The sequence below is a fragment of the Rhea americana genome, unplaced genomic scaffold (genome assembly GCF_003343005.1).
Source record: "Rhea americana isolate MKP2758 unplaced genomic scaffold, rheAme1 scaffold_93, whole genome shotgun sequence".
Classification (NCBI taxonomy): Eukaryota; Metazoa; Chordata; class Aves; order Rheiformes; family Rheidae; genus Rhea; species Rhea americana.
The window spans coordinates 972,508-990,602 of NW_028187122.1; the positions used below are offsets into that span (position 1 = coordinate 972,508).

The 18,095-nt window shown below is 39.6% G+C and overlaps 1 protein-coding gene across 5 annotated transcripts in view; it reads right to left on the reverse strand.

The window, feature by feature from the left end:
- LOC146584417 (WASH complex subunit 2A-like) overlaps positions 1-18,066 on the reverse strand; it is a 36,205-nt gene extending 18,139 nt beyond the window's left edge. For 2 of the 5 annotated variants that reach the window (XM_085324793.1, XM_085324788.1), the window contains exons 1-17: positions 17,861-18,066; positions 16,052-16,117; positions 15,231-15,404; positions 14,466-14,559; positions 13,976-14,034; positions 13,129-13,194; positions 12,222-12,326; positions 11,352-11,439; positions 10,025-10,090; positions 9,603-9,715; positions 8,204-8,276; positions 7,302-7,358; positions 5,146-5,304; positions 4,309-4,439; positions 2,613-2,705; positions 2,014-2,115; positions 514-630 (exon numbers count right to left, since the gene is read on the reverse strand). In XM_085324793.1, coding sequence (XP_085180919.1) covers positions 514-630; positions 2,014-2,115; positions 2,613-2,705; positions 4,309-4,439; positions 5,146-5,304; positions 7,302-7,358; positions 8,204-8,276; positions 9,603-9,715; positions 10,025-10,090; positions 11,352-11,439; positions 12,222-12,326; positions 13,129-13,194; positions 13,976-14,034; positions 14,466-14,559; positions 15,231-15,404; positions 16,052-16,117; positions 17,861-18,058 — 1,761 coding nt within the window. In that variant the 5' untranslated portion in view covers positions 18,059-18,066. Of the gene's footprint in view, positions 1-513; positions 631-2,013; positions 2,116-2,612; positions 2,706-4,308; positions 4,440-5,145; positions 5,305-7,301; positions 7,359-8,203; positions 8,278-9,602; positions 9,716-10,024; positions 10,091-11,351; positions 11,440-12,221; positions 12,327-13,128; positions 13,195-13,975; positions 14,035-14,465; positions 14,560-15,230; positions 15,405-16,051; positions 16,118-17,860 lie in introns of all 5 variants that reach the window. The other 3 variants (XM_085324789.1, XM_085324792.1, XM_085324791.1) reach the window with 3 other exon arrangements.
- Between the last annotated feature and the right edge of the window lie 29 nt (positions 18,067-18,095).

Here is an 18,095-nt window from a genome sequence, read left to right on the forward strand (position 1 = left end):
AATTAAGTTTCTGGACAGCACCTAATCCTCTCCTAGTAGATATATGATTGTTCTTCCAGGGACTGGTGACGTTTAATTTTCCCTATTTCTAGCCTTCCAAAGGTTACCTATCTAGAACTTCTAAATTTTCTTCATAGTAATGAAAGCAATATGAGGGAGCAAACTTACTTTCCTCTTCTATTGTTAATATTTTATTAATATCAAGTAATTATTAATTTACTAAAGTCAGGTTTGTTGGCAGAAGTCTCCTCCATTCATTATTCATTTTTCTGTAAATTACTTGGAAAATACTGATTATTCCTTCTACATGACATCTTTTTAGCCAGATCCTGAATAATTCTGAGCCAAGAATTAGACAGCTTCCTCAGTTGCAAACAGTCACAAGAACAAAGTAAGCATAGCATGTGGACACAGAACAGAGTTTTGCTGTGTGGTTCTAGCACTGGTTCCTGTCTCAAGTTTTGTACCCATTATAAAGCCTAGTAAACCCTTTCAAGCAAATCTCTTTAGTACCTCCTCATCACTGCTGAACAATAAACTGGAGGCTTTCTTGAGTGGCTCCGACCGTTTTGCTTTCTCTTCCAGGGGTTTTGTCTGTTGCTTCTTAGCAGTCGCCACACCAAAGAGATCCTTTAAAAAAAAATAAAAAATAAAAATAAAAACCAAAATCAAGATGGAAAGCTCACCGAGAAGTCATCAGCATGCAAGACACTGTTGCCACCCACTTCTGAGATGAGTTTGGCAGAGAAACAGTGTTTCCTGAACCCTTTCTGAAGGCAGTTAAGTGTTATGCAGTATTGTGGTACAAGGAATATCACACACAGTATTTGATAGACCAGAAACCTCTAAGAACACAGCCTGGTTTTGTCCTGCAGATTCTTCAAGATGAGGCTTGACTAGCAGCCAAAAAACACTACCCAGCAATTCTGTTGTACAGCAGCTAAAACAACGGGGTATGGTTTCTGCACTTGCGTAACGAGATGGAGAATTAATCCCATTCTAAGAGGATAGGCAAAAGAAAACTGAACCATGACTACTGGGCAACAATCAAGGCTTTTCACCTAAAAACACTCATGCAGATTTTACAGGTATCAAAATTTATATAAAAGTGGATACGGCATTCACCACCTATTTATGCTTTTATCCACCCAACTTGCACTTCAGTTCCATAACAGAAGTTCCACTGCAGATACTGGAGATATTAATCACATTGCAAAATGTTTCACTGTTTGCTCCATCTGCAAGTGGCCTCTAGTCAGAAGAAAGCAGAGGTGGTAGCAGCCCCATCTTGGAAAACAAAACAAAAACTAAAACAACTCCCTTCCCACACACACGCATTTATCCCTCAAATTTGCTGAAGTCCCAAATCTCATAGCTCTGAAGAGACCTCCTTTTTGCCTCAGGTTACAACTATGACATAAACCAACTCCCCTTGAAGACAGCAAATCCAGATTTGAAGTTCTCTGGAGTGTCTGAGAGAAAAGTGAGTACAAAAGATAGTAATCAAGATTTATAGTTCCTTGCATGACCTGTGCTCTGATCTCACTTGCTGTGCTAGAAGCCACAATTCTTACACACTGAAACTCAAGGAAAAAAAGGAATTCACCAGCCATCAGAGAGGGGAAGCAAGAAGTATTCTATGTGGCTAGGTATTCCGGGACAGGATAAAACAGCTTCTCCAAGACTGTATCAATTTGCTACCTTAGTGTTTTCTAGCCATACCACAGGGATCATCTCCTTACTTTAAGTCCAGAGATGAGTTCCACTGACAGCAAAATTCTAAAGAGAAACCAAGAATCCAGAAGACTATCCACTCACTCTCTCACAGTACGCTAGCCTCATGCACAGAACTGCTACACAATATTAGAAGATAGATTTAGTGCTCTAAATTTAGAGTTCCAGTTAAAGCTCTTAAGTGTTTTAAATTTGTGTTTGAATGTTTTCTGCTGCATTTGCAACAGGCTATCCAGGAAGATTTGCATACAAGACCCAGTATCAGGAAATGGTACTTACCTCTTCATCATCATCAAACAAGGAGAGTGGAGCTTTTCCCACAGACTTGGTGGGGAGAGATGTTGCTTTGGATTTCACAGTTTTAGTTGATGAAAACAAGTCCTGCTCAAAACAAGGAAACGTCAATTTGCAAAGCAATGCTGTCTGTTTTTTAGAACTCTAAATGTGACATTCATGTTTTTTTCTTTAGAAAAAGCAGTGTTGTGTCCATGAAGTAGGGAAAGATTGTCCAATTCATATGTACTGACAACCTGCAACTCCACTAGGGTCTCCCTCAGCTTTGCAATTAATTGCTAGCTTGAAGTCAAGGACACAAAGTTATACACATACAGTCTTTCACAATTCTTGCTCTTGACTGACTGTTCTTACCTCTTCCAGATTTTAATTTATGCCCATGTGGACACCAAGCAAGTTTGCTTCTAATGTTGGGGAAAAAGTTCTCAGAAATTTTACTCTTGGAGCAATAAGGAAGTTTCAGGAAGGCTAGAAGCAGAAGCCTGAATGTCAAAGGTCCCAATCCCACACATAAACAACAAGTCCCCAGATACCAGAAAAGTCACAGTAACTCAGATCCCAAGGAATTTATTAGAGATACTCACTTCAGAATCTTCCTCATCAGAGAAGAGACCCCTCTGTTTTTTGGGAGTTGTTTCAGCTAAAGCCTTGAAGTCCTCATTTGAAGACAGTTGACTCTTCAGAATAAGTAAAAAATACTACATGAGCACCCATTTAGAATAAATAAGGGTAGACAAATCACATGGTCCTTTATTTCTAGGAGATACACTGCTAGCAGTGCTCAGCAGTCAAAGGAACAGGTCACAAGCTTGTAACAAATTCAACACTCATGTTCTGAGTGAGCTCCTCCAGTGTAGCCAGAGCTGTGCAATGGCTACTCCAAGAAAGCCCATCGGGATCTCCTCCCGCCACCATCCTTCTCAACAGGAAGCCTATGCAGCAACTTGTGCCAGGCCCCGTGTCGAATTAAAGGAAAACGATTCCTTTAACAAGGTGTATTCTGTAAAGGAATAAAGCAGTCTGTGCCAACCAGAATTTCCAAGCCTGCTACCAGCTGTGTTGCCAGGAAGATTCCAGACCTGAGCATTACTGTTAGCAAGCCTGGAGTGTAAAACAGCCCTCACTTCCTCAGAAAGTAGGAGTTGCGCTACTGAATCAGTTCTCATTCTCTCCTGGGGGAAAGCCAAGTGCTAGGAAGGTAAGGAAGTCTTCCCAGCCTCCCAAATGTCTTCTGAATGGAAGCAGAAGCAACGGTACTGGAGGACTCTCCCATCACCGCTCTTGTTCCACAACAGATACTCTTGCATTGCACTAGAACTAGAAGGTGGCTTTGGGTGATGTACTCAGGTGTTTCTCATGGGGCAATAAGAAGAAAGTCGTACAGCAATTTGCACTGGACATCAGTGCTGTACACTTACCAGTATGGAGGGGAGAAGAATCCCCTCTCATTATGTAGCTCTTTATGTTCATATACTCCTTGGACAGTGAAAATTTATATAAACACATATATGTACATGTGTGTGTATATTATATATAGATACATACACACACATACATATAAAGATAAAATTAATGCACAGACCATTCAAATTCAGTTCCTATCAGTTCAAATTTTGATGACCTTTGATGTGAACATATACAGTCTCTAACAGAGAAACAAGGAGAATTACCACTTTCTTCAAGACACTGTTCTGAAAAGGAAGAGTGAAGTTGGGGTTGGGAGAGTCTCTAACTCTACATATTCCAAACAATATCTGGAATATTCTACTGTTCAAGAGCTTTAAGCTGAAGAACAGCTTTCTGAATATTCATGAAGTATAAGGCAGAACTGTGACACCTACCCTCTTCCTGCACAACCTATCGAAGCAACGAATTACCTGTTAAGCTGCTACTAGCTTGTGGTCAGTGCACAAGCACCAACATGGTACCTGCAGCACACAGTTTCAGAGGTTCTCAGATCAGACTGACATTCATTTCAGTCATGAATGTAATGAACTGGTATTAACAGTTTCTTATGTTGCTGTCACTGAAGTCCTGCCTTAATGAGACTCCTCCAGTCACCAACCAGTCACAGAAAGCCTTTAAGGAACTCAAAATCTGAGAAGCAAAATACATTTAAGGATCCTGGAATCGTTTGGCCATCAAAGACCCTACAAACTTAGTTCTGACTTTCAAATATGGCACTTCCACATTGTTCTACAGAGAAAAAGTCTTCAGCTGCAAAAAAGCAGTAACTTTTTCCTAGAACACTAGCCCTAACATCAGTTTCTACACTATTACCTTTTTTTCCATGACTGTCCCCCTATGGCTTTCTGCTTCTTTAGTTGTGCTGGCAGCCACAGGAGGAACAACAGGTTTTTCCTTGAATAAGTCACCTTCATCATCATCAAATAGATCAGATGTGGACTTGACTGCATTAAGAGACAAAACAAACAGGAAATGACTAGAACAGCATAGCCACCACTGACCAAGGTGAGATACTCAAGTTCTGAAAGACATCACGTTCCATTTTTAAAGGTGACCAACTGAGAGCTTTAAGAGAAAAAGCTAGGCAAGCTTACAAAGTGCAATACCACTTATCTGACAGCACTGTAATATTGCTTGACAGCACTGGTAACGGACAATGTAGTCAATTAAAGCAGGGCTGTAGTCAGTTGGCACCTCTAAGTCCCTGAACACAGCATTTCCCACCAGCTTGGCATTGCAGAAGATCTAGAACCTGCCAATATGGAGTGCTGAGCATGAGGACTCACAACTGACCAAATAAAATAATTAAAAAATTGTTTCCCTGGTCTAGATACTGTCTTAGAAGGAGCTTCCCAAGAGAGAAAGGTCAGTGGATAGCATATATAAGTAAGCTAACTCCACACCACTCTGAGCAGAAGAGTGGCCAAAAAAAAAAAACAAACCAAACCAACCAAAAAGAAAAAAAAAGAACAAACATTAAAAGGGGAAGAAAAACCCCTACACAGGCAGAAATACCAACAAAAAGAGGCAGAAAGACTAAATAAGAGTGGGAGAGCATAAGCAGTAGCACTAAATGCTGGGTGTAAGGTTTGTAACTCAGTGGTTCCTATTAGTTTGATGTGTAACTATCTGCCAAATACATAGAGGTACCTGAATCCGGAGGCTTCTTAGTTGCCACAAAGAAATCGTCATCATCATCATCAAACAGAGCAACTTTCCCAGGCTGTTTGGGGGCCTTCTCTGTACTCCGTGCAGCAGGTTTCTTGTCTTTTTCCACAATTACTGAGGAATTAAACACATCGCTCCCACCTGCAAGTCAGATGAGGAAACCCCCAACCCCCATCCCAGATGTCATTGTAGGAGTTTCCAGAAAGCTAGACTTGTGCCTCAATAGCTGGAGCGAGGCAGATATGTTCAATCACAGCAATCTTTAAACATATTCCCGAAACATTGCCTTACCAAAAGCAGTAGTACTTCCTGATAAAGCCAAGTCAGAAGCAACAACCACTTACTCATAATGCAATCTCTTCTTTTTGTCTTCCCTAGCATTACCAGCCAGGCTCTGTGTTAAAGCTAGGAGATTCATCAGTCCCCCACTGTGGTCTGGATGGACTTCCCAAACCAGAATCCTACCTTACAAACAAGTAAGCCACGCCATTCTGGACAAATAAAAATGGCAAGATGCTTGAGGAAAGGGGAGGATAGATGGAACCAAGTTCTCCTAGAGAAGAGTACTTTTCCTTGCAAAACCACTAGTACTACTGCAGTGTGAGGCTGAGTTTGGCCCCAAGATTCATGTATACTTCAGATACAGCAATGATCAAGATGGAGTAACCTGACAGCCGCCAATTGTTCTACACCTGGTGTAGAAGTGTCCTGCTTCAGTGACAGATACAGTCTGGATAGACTGTTTGCAAACAGATTTTTAGCCATTTTTGCTAAACTCAGCAGCCTATCTTTCTGTTCCTTGTTTATAGATGTTTGGGTATGGTGAACAGAAAAAGACTTTAATTGAAAGGCTGGTAGGAAGAGGAAAACAGCTGCTGTTTGGTTAAAGACGGCAGATTGCATGAATTTTGAGCATTTACAGCAGCAGCTTACCAGTTTAAAAAAAGGGCACAAGCTCTCGCAGTTACAAAGTGCCACAGGATTTACAGGAACATAGCCATAGAATTTGGTTAGTTAATTGTTTCTAAGAAGTTCCTGAACAAATTTTCAGTGAATGGTTTGTTTATCAAGCAAGTTCGAATAGCAGATGAGCCTCGGTCCTGATCTCTCTCTGGTGACTTTAGTTTATTGTAGACAAGTTACTCAAGGGAACAACTGAAGACTGTACAAATGCTACATACAATTTAATCACTGATGAACTAGAACAATACACAGTAGCAGAATTATGTGAATTTCAATGCTTATGCAACAGTATCTCCAAGAAAGTCAGAAAGTCACAATTCACCATTTTGAAGTTTTCTACCAAGTCTTATAATTATGTAGAACAATCACTGCTGATACCAGTCTTTGATCCTGGAGCAAAATGGCTGTATTTTTTATCCTTCCTACTTTAAGAGTGGTTAACTGAGCCCTCAGTCAGCAAAGTCATCATCTTAAAATGGATCTTTCTTAAGACAGGACAAAATTTAAAAGGTGAGGTTTGTTCATATTAATCAAGCAATGACTGACTGTACATAGAGACAAAAGTTACTACAACACAGTAGATTCAAAATGACTAGGGACGTTTCTTTTTGTTGCTCAGCTTTAAATCAGATAAGGAACACGCTTCTTAGCATAGACTTTTTTAGCTGCAGTTGGCAGATCTGCTCCCTCACCATGCAGTGAGATCTTCCTAACCAAAAAACAAGAGTGGTTTTGTTTACCTGTGTCATAAAAAAATAAAAACTTAAAACTCATGTTTAAACTGTTCTCTGCAAATCTCAATGATCAAAACTTAAAGCATTTTCCTGTCAGATTATGGAGGGAACTGACTGTGTATACCAGACATTTAAACACCATAATATGAGTCCAAGTAACACACATCCTTAAGCAAAAACTAGCATAATATTGGATGCCAGCAGCAGCTAATATCTGCCAATGACACCTACTCAGAGCTCCGACAGAAGCTTTATTATCTATAAAGCATGCTGCAGATTAGGCTTAGCATGGTAGAAGCACCTGTATTTGTCATTAAGCACATGATAGAGCAATGTAGTGCTGCCATATTTTGATATTTTTCTTCTTTAAAGACTCTTCAGCACAGTTTAAAGAAAAGAGCATTTTGTGCATGAAGCAATCTGCTATTGAATGACTCATACCTGGGAACAGAGACACTGCACCTGCAGGAACTTTCTTTAAGGACTTTGTGGAGGATGCTGAAATCACAGGAAGTACAATACAAACCAAGAACTTAAAAGATGAATGCATTTGCTTTATGCTGTCAAAGCCCTCCGAATTCTACCATAAAGAGAACAACCTGATAAGTCTTCTGAACTCTACTTTTTTTGCTCAATAGCCCAGAAGTCTTCAGACACTTGCCTTGAACTTCTGGTTTTTGCAGATACATACCAGAACAATCTAGCTTTTGCTCAGTTAAAGCTTGCCTATGACACTAAAGCTTCATATATTCACATACATGCACACACACACACACACACACATAAAATGATAAGTAATGCTATTGTGTAGATGTGTATAAGAATTCACATTCACAATTTTAATACCTCTAAAGTATTAAGCAATTTTGCCTCACAGTCCATACCTGAAAACTCAACAAGTATAGTGTTTTAGTAAAAGCAGCTCTAGTATAGAATGTATATGTACATGTCACATTCCTTAGAAGTCTAGATACATAGCTAATGCGGAACTTAAACAGGTATCAGTCTAAAAGAAGTAGTCTTGCCCTTGCTTCAACTTTCTACTGGAGTCTACAAAGTATTCCTCAGCAGCAGGAGCTCAATGCATACAATAAGTTCCGGCAACATCAGTAAGGCCATCTTTTCAACTCCAGAAGAGAACATGTTTGCAAGAGAGAGATCAGAGTGAACACTTATTTAAAATTCAAGGAAAACATATGTTGGCAACTCTCTTCTATTCCCCAGTCCTGATAGAGAATGATTGCTTCCCCAGACTAATTAGTTTGGGAACAAAACACACTAGCTGCTAGCTGTGATAAAACGCAGCATATACAAGACTATAGGCAGCAAAAATTGGTTCTTACCTTCATTTATTGAAGCTCGCTCCTCTTGTTCTTTTGATTCTTCTCGTTTTGGTGCTTCAGCAAAAAGATCACTCTGATAGTAGATGAAAATGCAAAGAGGGGGAGGGAAAGCAGTGAATTTGTCAATTGTAAGAAAAGGCAGAAATGTCTATTTTTACACCTAAAATATTCACTTTTAGCCAAGATAAGGGAGGTAACCACCACTTCCTTCTTAAAAGGATGACTGCATATATAAATTTAAATCTTGCTACTCAAGCAAGTGTTCACTTGAGTCACACATTCAGAAGAGTAGCTTTCTATCCTCTAAAATTTAGTTTCCCCTTTAATTTACATTGATTGTCAGTCAGTTCACTGTAGAGAAGAAATGATGTTTTATTTGACATCTACAATGGTTTACACCAATTATATAACTTTCTGGTTACACCCCCTTCCAAGCTTTCCTATTTAAGATTATCCAGTAAGGTTCAAAGGAAGATTTCAGGTCATGACAAGCATAAAAATACTCCTAAACTTAATATACACAAGATTAATTATTCATATTGTTCCAGTAGACTCCAGGACACTAATATGATCCAGAGATACACATTATATCTCAAAATTAGTGGGAGTGTGTTGTCCTGCAATAATGTCTTTGAGAACCAGCACAGGAAGATGACACAGATTTCCCCTCCAGACACATACACAAAAACAAACTCTTACTGCAGCTGAACTGAACCAAGACCATTCTTCCTACATTCAAGCCCAGGAGAAATTGAAGAGCTGTTCCTCAGGTTTTGTGCCCAATTTGCAGTTGCCCTGTGCTGATAACTCAAATGAATCCCTTTGAGAAGCACAGCCTGTATTTCCAGGTATCCTGCAAATCCAACAAGTACTGACCACTCAATTCTGGAAAGTCTTCCTCTTACAGAAGGTTGGGTATTAGAAGTTCTAAATTAGCTCCCTGGAGACTCAAAGCACTTGTCTTTTGTAAAACCTTTGTGAAAAAAAGAACAGTAATGCTCAGGAAGCACAAGGAGAAAGTGAGGATAGTGGTAGGGATGTTGATGAGCTATTGCACGTGCACCAGTTACTATCTGCCGGTTGACCTACTGTGGCTACCTCCCTAATGAAATGCTAGGACCATACTAGCATCTCTGTCAGCACAAAAGAGAGGACTTTGTGCCAAAAAGATCACAAGTAGCTTGCTTGTGTGGTTCTTTTTCCAACTTCAAAGCCACACTGTCCCAATATGTTTGAATGTCACACAACAACAAAGCATTGTTTTCTTTCTCTACAAAGGTGTGTGTCGGGGGGGGGGGGGTTTTTTTTTTTTTAAAAAAGGGTGTGGGGGGGGGGGGGGGGTTTGTTTTGTTTTAAAAAAAGTGGACATGCATAGGGATCTCCAACACCATCCTCTCACCTCATCATCATCAAAGAGGCCTGTCCCACCACTGAAGAGGCCACCTCTGGAACCAAAAGGTGTGAAGTCTTCATCAGTCAGCTTGGGAGGCTTAAAGATGTCATCTTCATCATCTAGAAAGCACAAGAACCAGGAGCTGTGGTGGGATTGATCAAGTTGCAGGAAGGAGGATTAAGAGACAACCAAAACAAACACTTGCTCGTATAAATATGACACACACACAAGACTGCATTTGAGGAGAAACTCTCACTATGCCTGTTTCTGACTTTGTTTTAACAAGTAGAACACCAACCTAGGATTTGCATACACTCACTCTGAAGGTGATCTCCCACCCAGTTTCTACAGTATATACACAGTACTTGCCCAAGCACTTCCTTATGATCCAGCCAGCAATTCAGAAAGCAAAGAGAATTAAATCTTACCATCAGATGGAACTCTAACTTCCTTCTCTTTCAGATTTTTCCTCGTTTTGGTCTCTGAAGCCAGGGCTTTAAGAAAAGTTCAAAGCACAAACAAAATAGTCCATTTTTACCTATGACCAATCCATGATAGGAAGTACCTAAACAACCAAATCAAGCTGATCTAAATGTTTTCCTATGTATCAGTCTACTGAAGCAGTCCTATGAAGTGCAGTTTCTAGAACTGGCACTTAGAAATGTGATGGCATCATTCTGTCCTACACTATGGGTTCAACAAAGTTGCCTACATACAGGCAAGTGTCATTTGAGATGCCTGATGGTAACGCAGCACTCCAGACAGTACTGGTCCCACAGACTGTATACAAAACTTTTGAGCATCTCAAATGGCTCAAGACACATCAGTGCTTGATTCAGTTACCTAGGAAGGTGAAGACAGTTTTATTCCCTCTCTCCTTATTTCCTTAAAGTTATTTCAATGGACAGAAGATTTTCCCATAGCTGAACAAAGTAGTAACCTCGTAGGTTTTATACTGATACTCACAAATCTAACTTGATTGTCTGAACAGAGCAAGAACAAATGCATACTGTTCTTGACTGTTCATACTCACTAAGTTACAGGACAAAAGCAGGTTCACAAATACTTGCCAATTTCAGACAGCTATATGCAATTGCTGTTTTGTTGCACAACTAACTTCTTGAAATAGGTCATTTCCTATTTGAAAGCAGAGTAAAAATAAAATACTTAGTCTAAAACATCACCAAGAACACTAGCAAGGAAAACTCCTTGAAAAATGCAGTATATTTAACCCGCAAAGAGAAAAGGAAAAAAAACAACAACAAAAAAAAAGCGCATGAAAACACCAGGCTATTGCTTGGCAGGTTTTCTGCTTTAGAACTCAAGGAAATAGACTACAGTGAGTTAATATAAGTTTTCAAATACTTAACTGAAACAGGGCGAACGCACATGTAGTCAAAACATGCAGTTCTACATGCTGATGTACAATCAGTTTGGAGAAAACTCCTTTCATTAGCATGTGTGTGTTTGGGGAGTGATTTGTCTCACTAAACTTGTAAGTTTTCCACTGTAACTCCTAGTGGACTCCAATTTGTTCCTGTAAATTAGGGCTAAAAATCTTTCTTATTGCACGAAACTGCATGCATTTTAACTACAGACTTCAATCTCTCTTTTTGGGCTTTCACCCCTCATACATGCACAAATAACAGAACCGTTTATAATTTCGTGTACTATTATATAGACTCTCCTGACTGATGTGTTCAGGAGTCCTCTTCTATCTCACAAGCACATACTGACACTGAAGAGTTAACTTACAAGACCGTTCTTCATCCTGTTTGACTGGTCCTTCTCCTTTGATTCGAGCTGCCAACTCATCTGCAAAGGATGTTGGTCTTTTCTTTTTCTGGGGTGACAAGGGAAAACAAAGAACACCATATTCATTACGTGCAAATCTGTTAATAATTTGGTGAGGATCAAAGTGGTGTACAAATGAAATAAAGATATTTAAGCTCCAAATACTTAGCCATCTAAATCAACAAATCTGTCAGATTCCCAGGAAGGGAGATAGAGTTCCCAGAAAAACCTTATTAGCCTTTCACACTTCCGTCTCATCCCTTCAGGCTGATTACTGCAAAGCAGAATGTTGGTTCAGACCAGATACAAAGAAAGGGACTTCATGTCACAGCACTTTTTTTTTTTTTTTGGGGGGGGGGGGGTCAACAAGAGAAAGAGTCTATCTCCCTTCCCATTACATAACTGCAGTTACAAATACTATATTCTACTGTCATCTGTGCAATTTCCTGCCTAGACTTCAACTCAGAAGAAGCAATGCAGCTTTATATTAAGATGACAATTAAGAGATTACACATGCATCAAGAAAAACAAGCCATTTCTAAACCTTTACAGCCCCATAATGCTGAAGTGTCTTTCCATTTTGGATGCAGGACAAGCTGAAAGTATCTACTGCACATAAATGCAACAGATAATTTTTAATGACCTTTAAAAGCAGCTTTGATGCACAATGACTGAACAACCATGTTAAAACACCATGCAAGTTCCTTACAGGCCTTTTTTACAGGATCCCATCCTAGGTAACTAGAAGTCATCATCATAGTCATACTAAAGCCAGATATCTTTCATGAGTGAGATCAAATCTCCCCTCTCAAGGCAGCAGCAATTACTTACAGGCTTTACAGTTTCATCTATGTCTCCATCTTCATCTTCCTCTTTTTCAGAGTCAAAGAGATCACAGCCATCATCATCATCTTCATCACTCACCAGTGCTGTCCTCTAAGGAACAATAATACCTGATTGTATTCTCCAGAAGCTGGCATACAAGGATGCAAGCACATAACTATCTGCTTAAACAATATATTCAGAGCTAACTTACTGAGAGGAGGGAAACATTTAGCATATTTGGGGTACTTCACAACCTCTGAGGTAAGGAGAGAGTGCCTCTAGCTCCAAGCAACTTGCTCTATTCTCCAGTAATCCCTGTGCTGCGTCACTGAATATTTCTGGATCAGATATGCAACCTAGGGCACTAAGAACCTCCTCACCAGCAGGGTATTGCTAGCATATACAAGCCTAATAGCTTTGGCTGCACAGCTTCCTTTAGTTCACTAACTGCTCTCCTGTAAAGGCCTAGTATTCAGCCTTAACTCAGGAATGCTGAGCTCAGCTGGTATAAACACACACACACACACACAGAGAAAAACTATATTGTCTTGAGCTAGTCTTAATGTGGATAGCAGAACGACAGAAAATACGTTTTCCTTAATTAAAATTACAGATACAATACTACTACAGGAGTCTAGTTGCCCCAGGGTAGGTTCTTTGACCTCTAATGGCTCCAAAGTTATTTGTGAGAAAAAGGTATATCAAGCAATGCCATCCCACATGGCTTGAAAACATCTCTAAGTCCACCTCAGGTTCAGTTTCATAATGTCAGTGCTACCTGGTCAGGACAACCTAGCCATGCAAAATTACATAAATCAGGCTTAACCAAGTCTTTTAACAGTTGTCTAAAATTCTTATCTCCTTTTTCCTGCATCCTCACGGTGTCACAAGTAAAAAGTCTTCCATTTTGTACCAGGGTATATGACCGTGCCGTCTTCTGGTCATCTTCACTAGGGTTTCCAAATTCATCGTCTGATTCCTGGAATACAACAGATTCAAAGACAAATACCACACATTATCATGTCCAGTGGTTACAAAAAAGGGCTTGCAAACTTTGAACTTGCTTAGGTTTGGACACTAAGATCACTTCATTGCAGCCTAATCAAGCAACTGTTTTCCATATTACTGATGATCATCTGTGAGCAGAGCTGGCTAAAATATCACTGATTTAGCAAAACGCAAGAGCTCTGCCTGAAATGGCAGTTGAGTAACTCAAAAGTGATTTCATTTTAATGGAAAAAAAGACCCCAGAAACAAATTCCTCAGGAAAAGGAGTGCTCCCATAGTATCAGTTAGAAAGCAGAGACATTCCAGTCAAGGCATGCAAAACAGTCCAGTGCAGCAGATTTTATGAGGCAATGCCTGGAGGCATATCACTGACACCTGTTAAACTTTTAAAATTGTTCTTGTTATTCTCCATCCCATTCTTTGTCATCATAATTTACAACAGGTTTTCTCCACAGCTGCAATTCCTGATAAGCATTTGCTTCACTAAAAGAAGTTAGACTGGAATAAAACACTTCAGTAAAATCCTCTGGTACAGACATTTAGAGACAATACCTTTACTGCTCTTCTGAAATGCTGCAGAAAAGAAAATAACTTCATAAGAATAGTTAAGGGAAATACATAGGGAGTAGGCACTGTTTGGTGGGGTCTCAAGACAGTATTGATAAAGCAAAATAGCTAATGGCCTCACATAATCAACGACTCAAATACTTATGTAAAGTAGCATTTCTCCAGAGCAGTTCTCCATCACTTACCTCTTCATCCTTCTCTTCACTGTCAATTACACTTCCACGATCGCTATCTACTGACCCTTCTGTTTAAGAGAAGAAGGAGAAAAGTTAAATAAGTTGAAATTCTGTTAAGATGTCAGACATGGCATCTGCACATTGACGCTCTTCGGTCATCAAAGATCTTGAACATATCACATTGTGACTTCAGAGGTTTTGTAAGGAGAATTAGAAATAAGGTGGAGAAGAGACTGGTTTGAAAGAGATTTGGAGGCTGCTGAAATTTCAGGACTGTGTCAATAAGTGGTGCTCTATGTGTTAGAAAAACAATGCACTGTGTGTGCCAGGTGGGAGGCTACTACAGCATGCTGCACATTTTCCTCTAGTTAATCACAGTATGCACCAAAATATGCAAGAACACTACAAAGTATAATCCAAGATACTCAGTTAAAACAGACAGACTCTCACATAAGGAACTAGTTATTCTTAGAGAAATAAAAGGTAAAGCTGCACCCACCTTCACTAGAGAGATCTCCCAAACCAACATCATCTTGTTCCATGAACTGCTGAGAGCCAATTAAGTAAGGTAAAGGCCTATCAATATAGAGATCCTGGAAAGAGACAACATAAGGTCTTTTTGACATCTAAGAACAGCTTTACATTGCTGATTAAGACAAGTCTTGCAAACCTTATTTCAACATAAGGAAGATATGAGCCTGATTCAAGAGACACCCACTAGGCACATGCTGCAAGCCAGGATGCAACTGTGCGGGCCAGCTGAGATTAATTTCTTTTTAATATTGTAGAAGATAAAGCTATTTCTACTTGCTCAATTCCAACATATTTCTTATGTGCCATAACAGCTGAATATCCTTACACAGATATTGGTTTATCCCAAATTGTGCCCCTAGCATTCTTAATTATTGGTACAATAAAAACCTCTTACAGATGTATGGTTTCTATCTGAAAAGCATGAAATTTCAAGATTCCATTCCACCCAAAATCCAGGCTTCGCTTTCCAAGTTCGCTGCCACCGAACTAACTCCTTTTAGGCATGCCTTAACGCCAACCCAAGTACAAGGCAAGCAAGCCACACAAGGAATAGCCCAATATGGAGCCCTTCTACTTCTGATGTAGTCACTGTTTTTTTTTTTTTTTTTTTTTTTTTTTTTTTGAGGTAATTAATACTAGTGTAAAACTAGTACAGTGATACGGCTGACAGTAGTAAAGAGCGAGTCCAGCAAAATGCAAACCCAGTGCTCCCAAGAATAGGTTTCTGTACCTTTGGCTCAAGGATCAGTTCCACCCTTTCATTACTTTCTTCTTCTTCCGAGTCAGAGTTGCCTGCTTTGATGTCTAGCTGCTCAAATGCACTGTCCAGAACTTTCAACCCATAATTCACTGCTTCTTGGATTTTAGGGATCAGATCAGCTTCTTTCTGCTCCCGGGTCTTTTCCTTCAGTAACAGCATGTTCTTATTACATTTTATTCAAACTCAGTCTCAATGCAACATGCATTCAAAAATCTAACTTCAAATCAGTATCATGAGAGCAATTTCATTACACGTACAAAAAATACCTTCACAACTTTTTTCTTCATTTAATTCATCTTTAGAACACTTCTGTTTCTAGGTTTGATTAGCATCTGCACAGCTCTGTCCTATTTGTGCTCCCAGATGCCAAGGGAATCTTTATGGTATAATATGCCTAGATTGTAAGATTTTTTTTTTTACATACATAAAAAAGCTCTCCAAAATTATATCCCTGGAATTTGCCATTAGATTCTGCTTTTCCTATTCACTACCTCTGAATTTTGTAAGAATGTGTGAGACCTCAATCTTGTTACTAAAAAATATGATCTTGCCTAGTAGATATAGGATCAAGGTGGGAGGAGTGCTAGTAGATGATAACAGTGTAGCGCCTTCAATGTTACAGTCAAATTTATGGTTGAATGACATACATTATCCAATAGAAAGATTTCAAAGAGAAAGGAAGCAGTTTGGTTCTTAAGCTGTAAACATCTGCAAAGGAAGCTTGAAAATAAGAAGCTAGACAACAGCTGCAAACATGCTGCTAGCATTCATAGCAGCTTAAAGTTAACTACCTGCTCTGTTTTGTCTCCAACATCAGCTTTGGGAATAGGCTCTTCCACTTCTTCATCATATACTCTCTACAAATTTAAGCAAAATTAATTCAAGTAAGAACAACATACTGCTGCAGAAGCTACACCATGGGCACCATCCATAACGTAAAAAACTGAGTAGCACATTAATTCATTACATATTTCAAATCTAACAAAAAAAAAATAAAAACACATTGAAACAAAATCAAAAATCATAGACCTTGCTAAGCATCTTCAAAGCCTCTTCCATGCATTAAACCTGACCATGACAATGGAAGACAAGTTGACCATTTAATTCAGTTCATGGACTGATCTTAATGTAATTGAAAAAAAAGGGGGGGGGAGGAAGTTGCTTTAATCCCCAAGATAAAGCTATTCTTGAAGCTTTTAAAGTCAAGCCTAAGTTTAGTGATAAGCAGTCTATTGCCTTAGGTTCTTGTGTTTTAGTAGCTCTTCCTCCTAGGGGTTTACTCTTCTCCTGTACTTTTCTTCCTTGGTGTTCACTGTTCTCCTATGCTTAGGGAGAAGGTCACATCCTCCCCCTGTTCTCCTATACTTAGGGAGAAGGTCACATCATTCCCCTGTTCTCCTATACTTAGGGAGAAGGTCACATCCTCCCCCAGCTTTCAGTTTGCTTCAGTTTGTTCTGATGAGCCTTCCTCTAGCTCCTTTGACACTCTTTCTTAGGAGCAGCTACAAGAAGATACAGGGGAATAAAAAGCCTCCCTTGAACCTGCACACTTGAATCCAAATCTTCCAAATCCGAATCTTTCAAATATAGGTTATAATTATCCTCTGGAAAGAGACAGATCCCAAATATCAAACTAAACTGAGAATTAGAAATGGTGGGGGGGGGGGTGAGGGGAAGGGACATTTCTATGTGCTTACATTTGAAGGAAAAACAGACTGAAGTACCCAGGAGTCAAGACATTTGGTACTCATTACCCTCAGATCACAATGCTGAACAGCAAAAGCAGGCCAGTAAAGACACTGCAGCATTACTAGAGATACAGATTTCCATTTTCTTGTCCTCTGCCAACATCTTTCCAAATATAGCATCATAGTTTCATAGGATTCACACCTGGCCTAAGAACAATGCTGATCAAAACAAAACGCCTGATAAAACTCAGTGCTTTAAAATTTTTTAAAAAAAGAAAGAACTGAAAAAATTAAAGCTCTATGTCTTTGTTATATATGTGCCCTTACTGATGCAATATCATAACAGACTTTTACTTCTAGCTTTTACCTCCCCAAAACAGCAATCTTTACAACATGGGAGCATTAACCAACAGATATGCCCACATCATGACCAAATACAACAGACAATTGCCTACCATCTAACACCTTGAATACAGTCTGTTTTCAGGAAAACAAACAAACAAACAAAAAACTTAGACTATTGTATAATATTCTCCCATTTAGAGAGCTAAGGTACACTGCCTATATTTATGTTATTTGCAAAGATATACCAAGATAACCCATAGATCTCAACTCATTCAGAATCCTAACGAAAACAAAACAAAACAAAACAACAGAACCTCCCATCTCCAAATCATATAGAAACAAGAAGGAAGATACCTCAGAAGAGGCAAAAGAGAACCTGCACACCTTGAACAGTGCATCACTCTAGTAGAAATTGGGAGACCTTTTAACAGAAAGCAGTTAAAAGCCATTTCATCTCTAAGCTAGCATCAGACTTGCCACACAGACAAGTCACTTTTCCACAGCACAGGGAGGGGGTGACACCAACGTCCGAAGTACGAGCTTGGTGCCACACACAGGGGTACTCACGTTCTCTATGAACTGGGTATTGGACAGCATAAGAAAGTCATTGAAGACATTGTGGAGGCGGCAGTCGGTGGCTTTTGTTTCGCTAATCAGTCCATCCACTTGCTTTTTGATTTCATGAGTCCTGGAAATGGTTTGCTGGGAGAACTCTTGCAGGAAGTGCAGGAGCTGCTTACAACACACGAAAGCCACGGTCAGCATCCAGCTGCTTTTCCCGAGCGCGGCCCTCGGCGAGGGC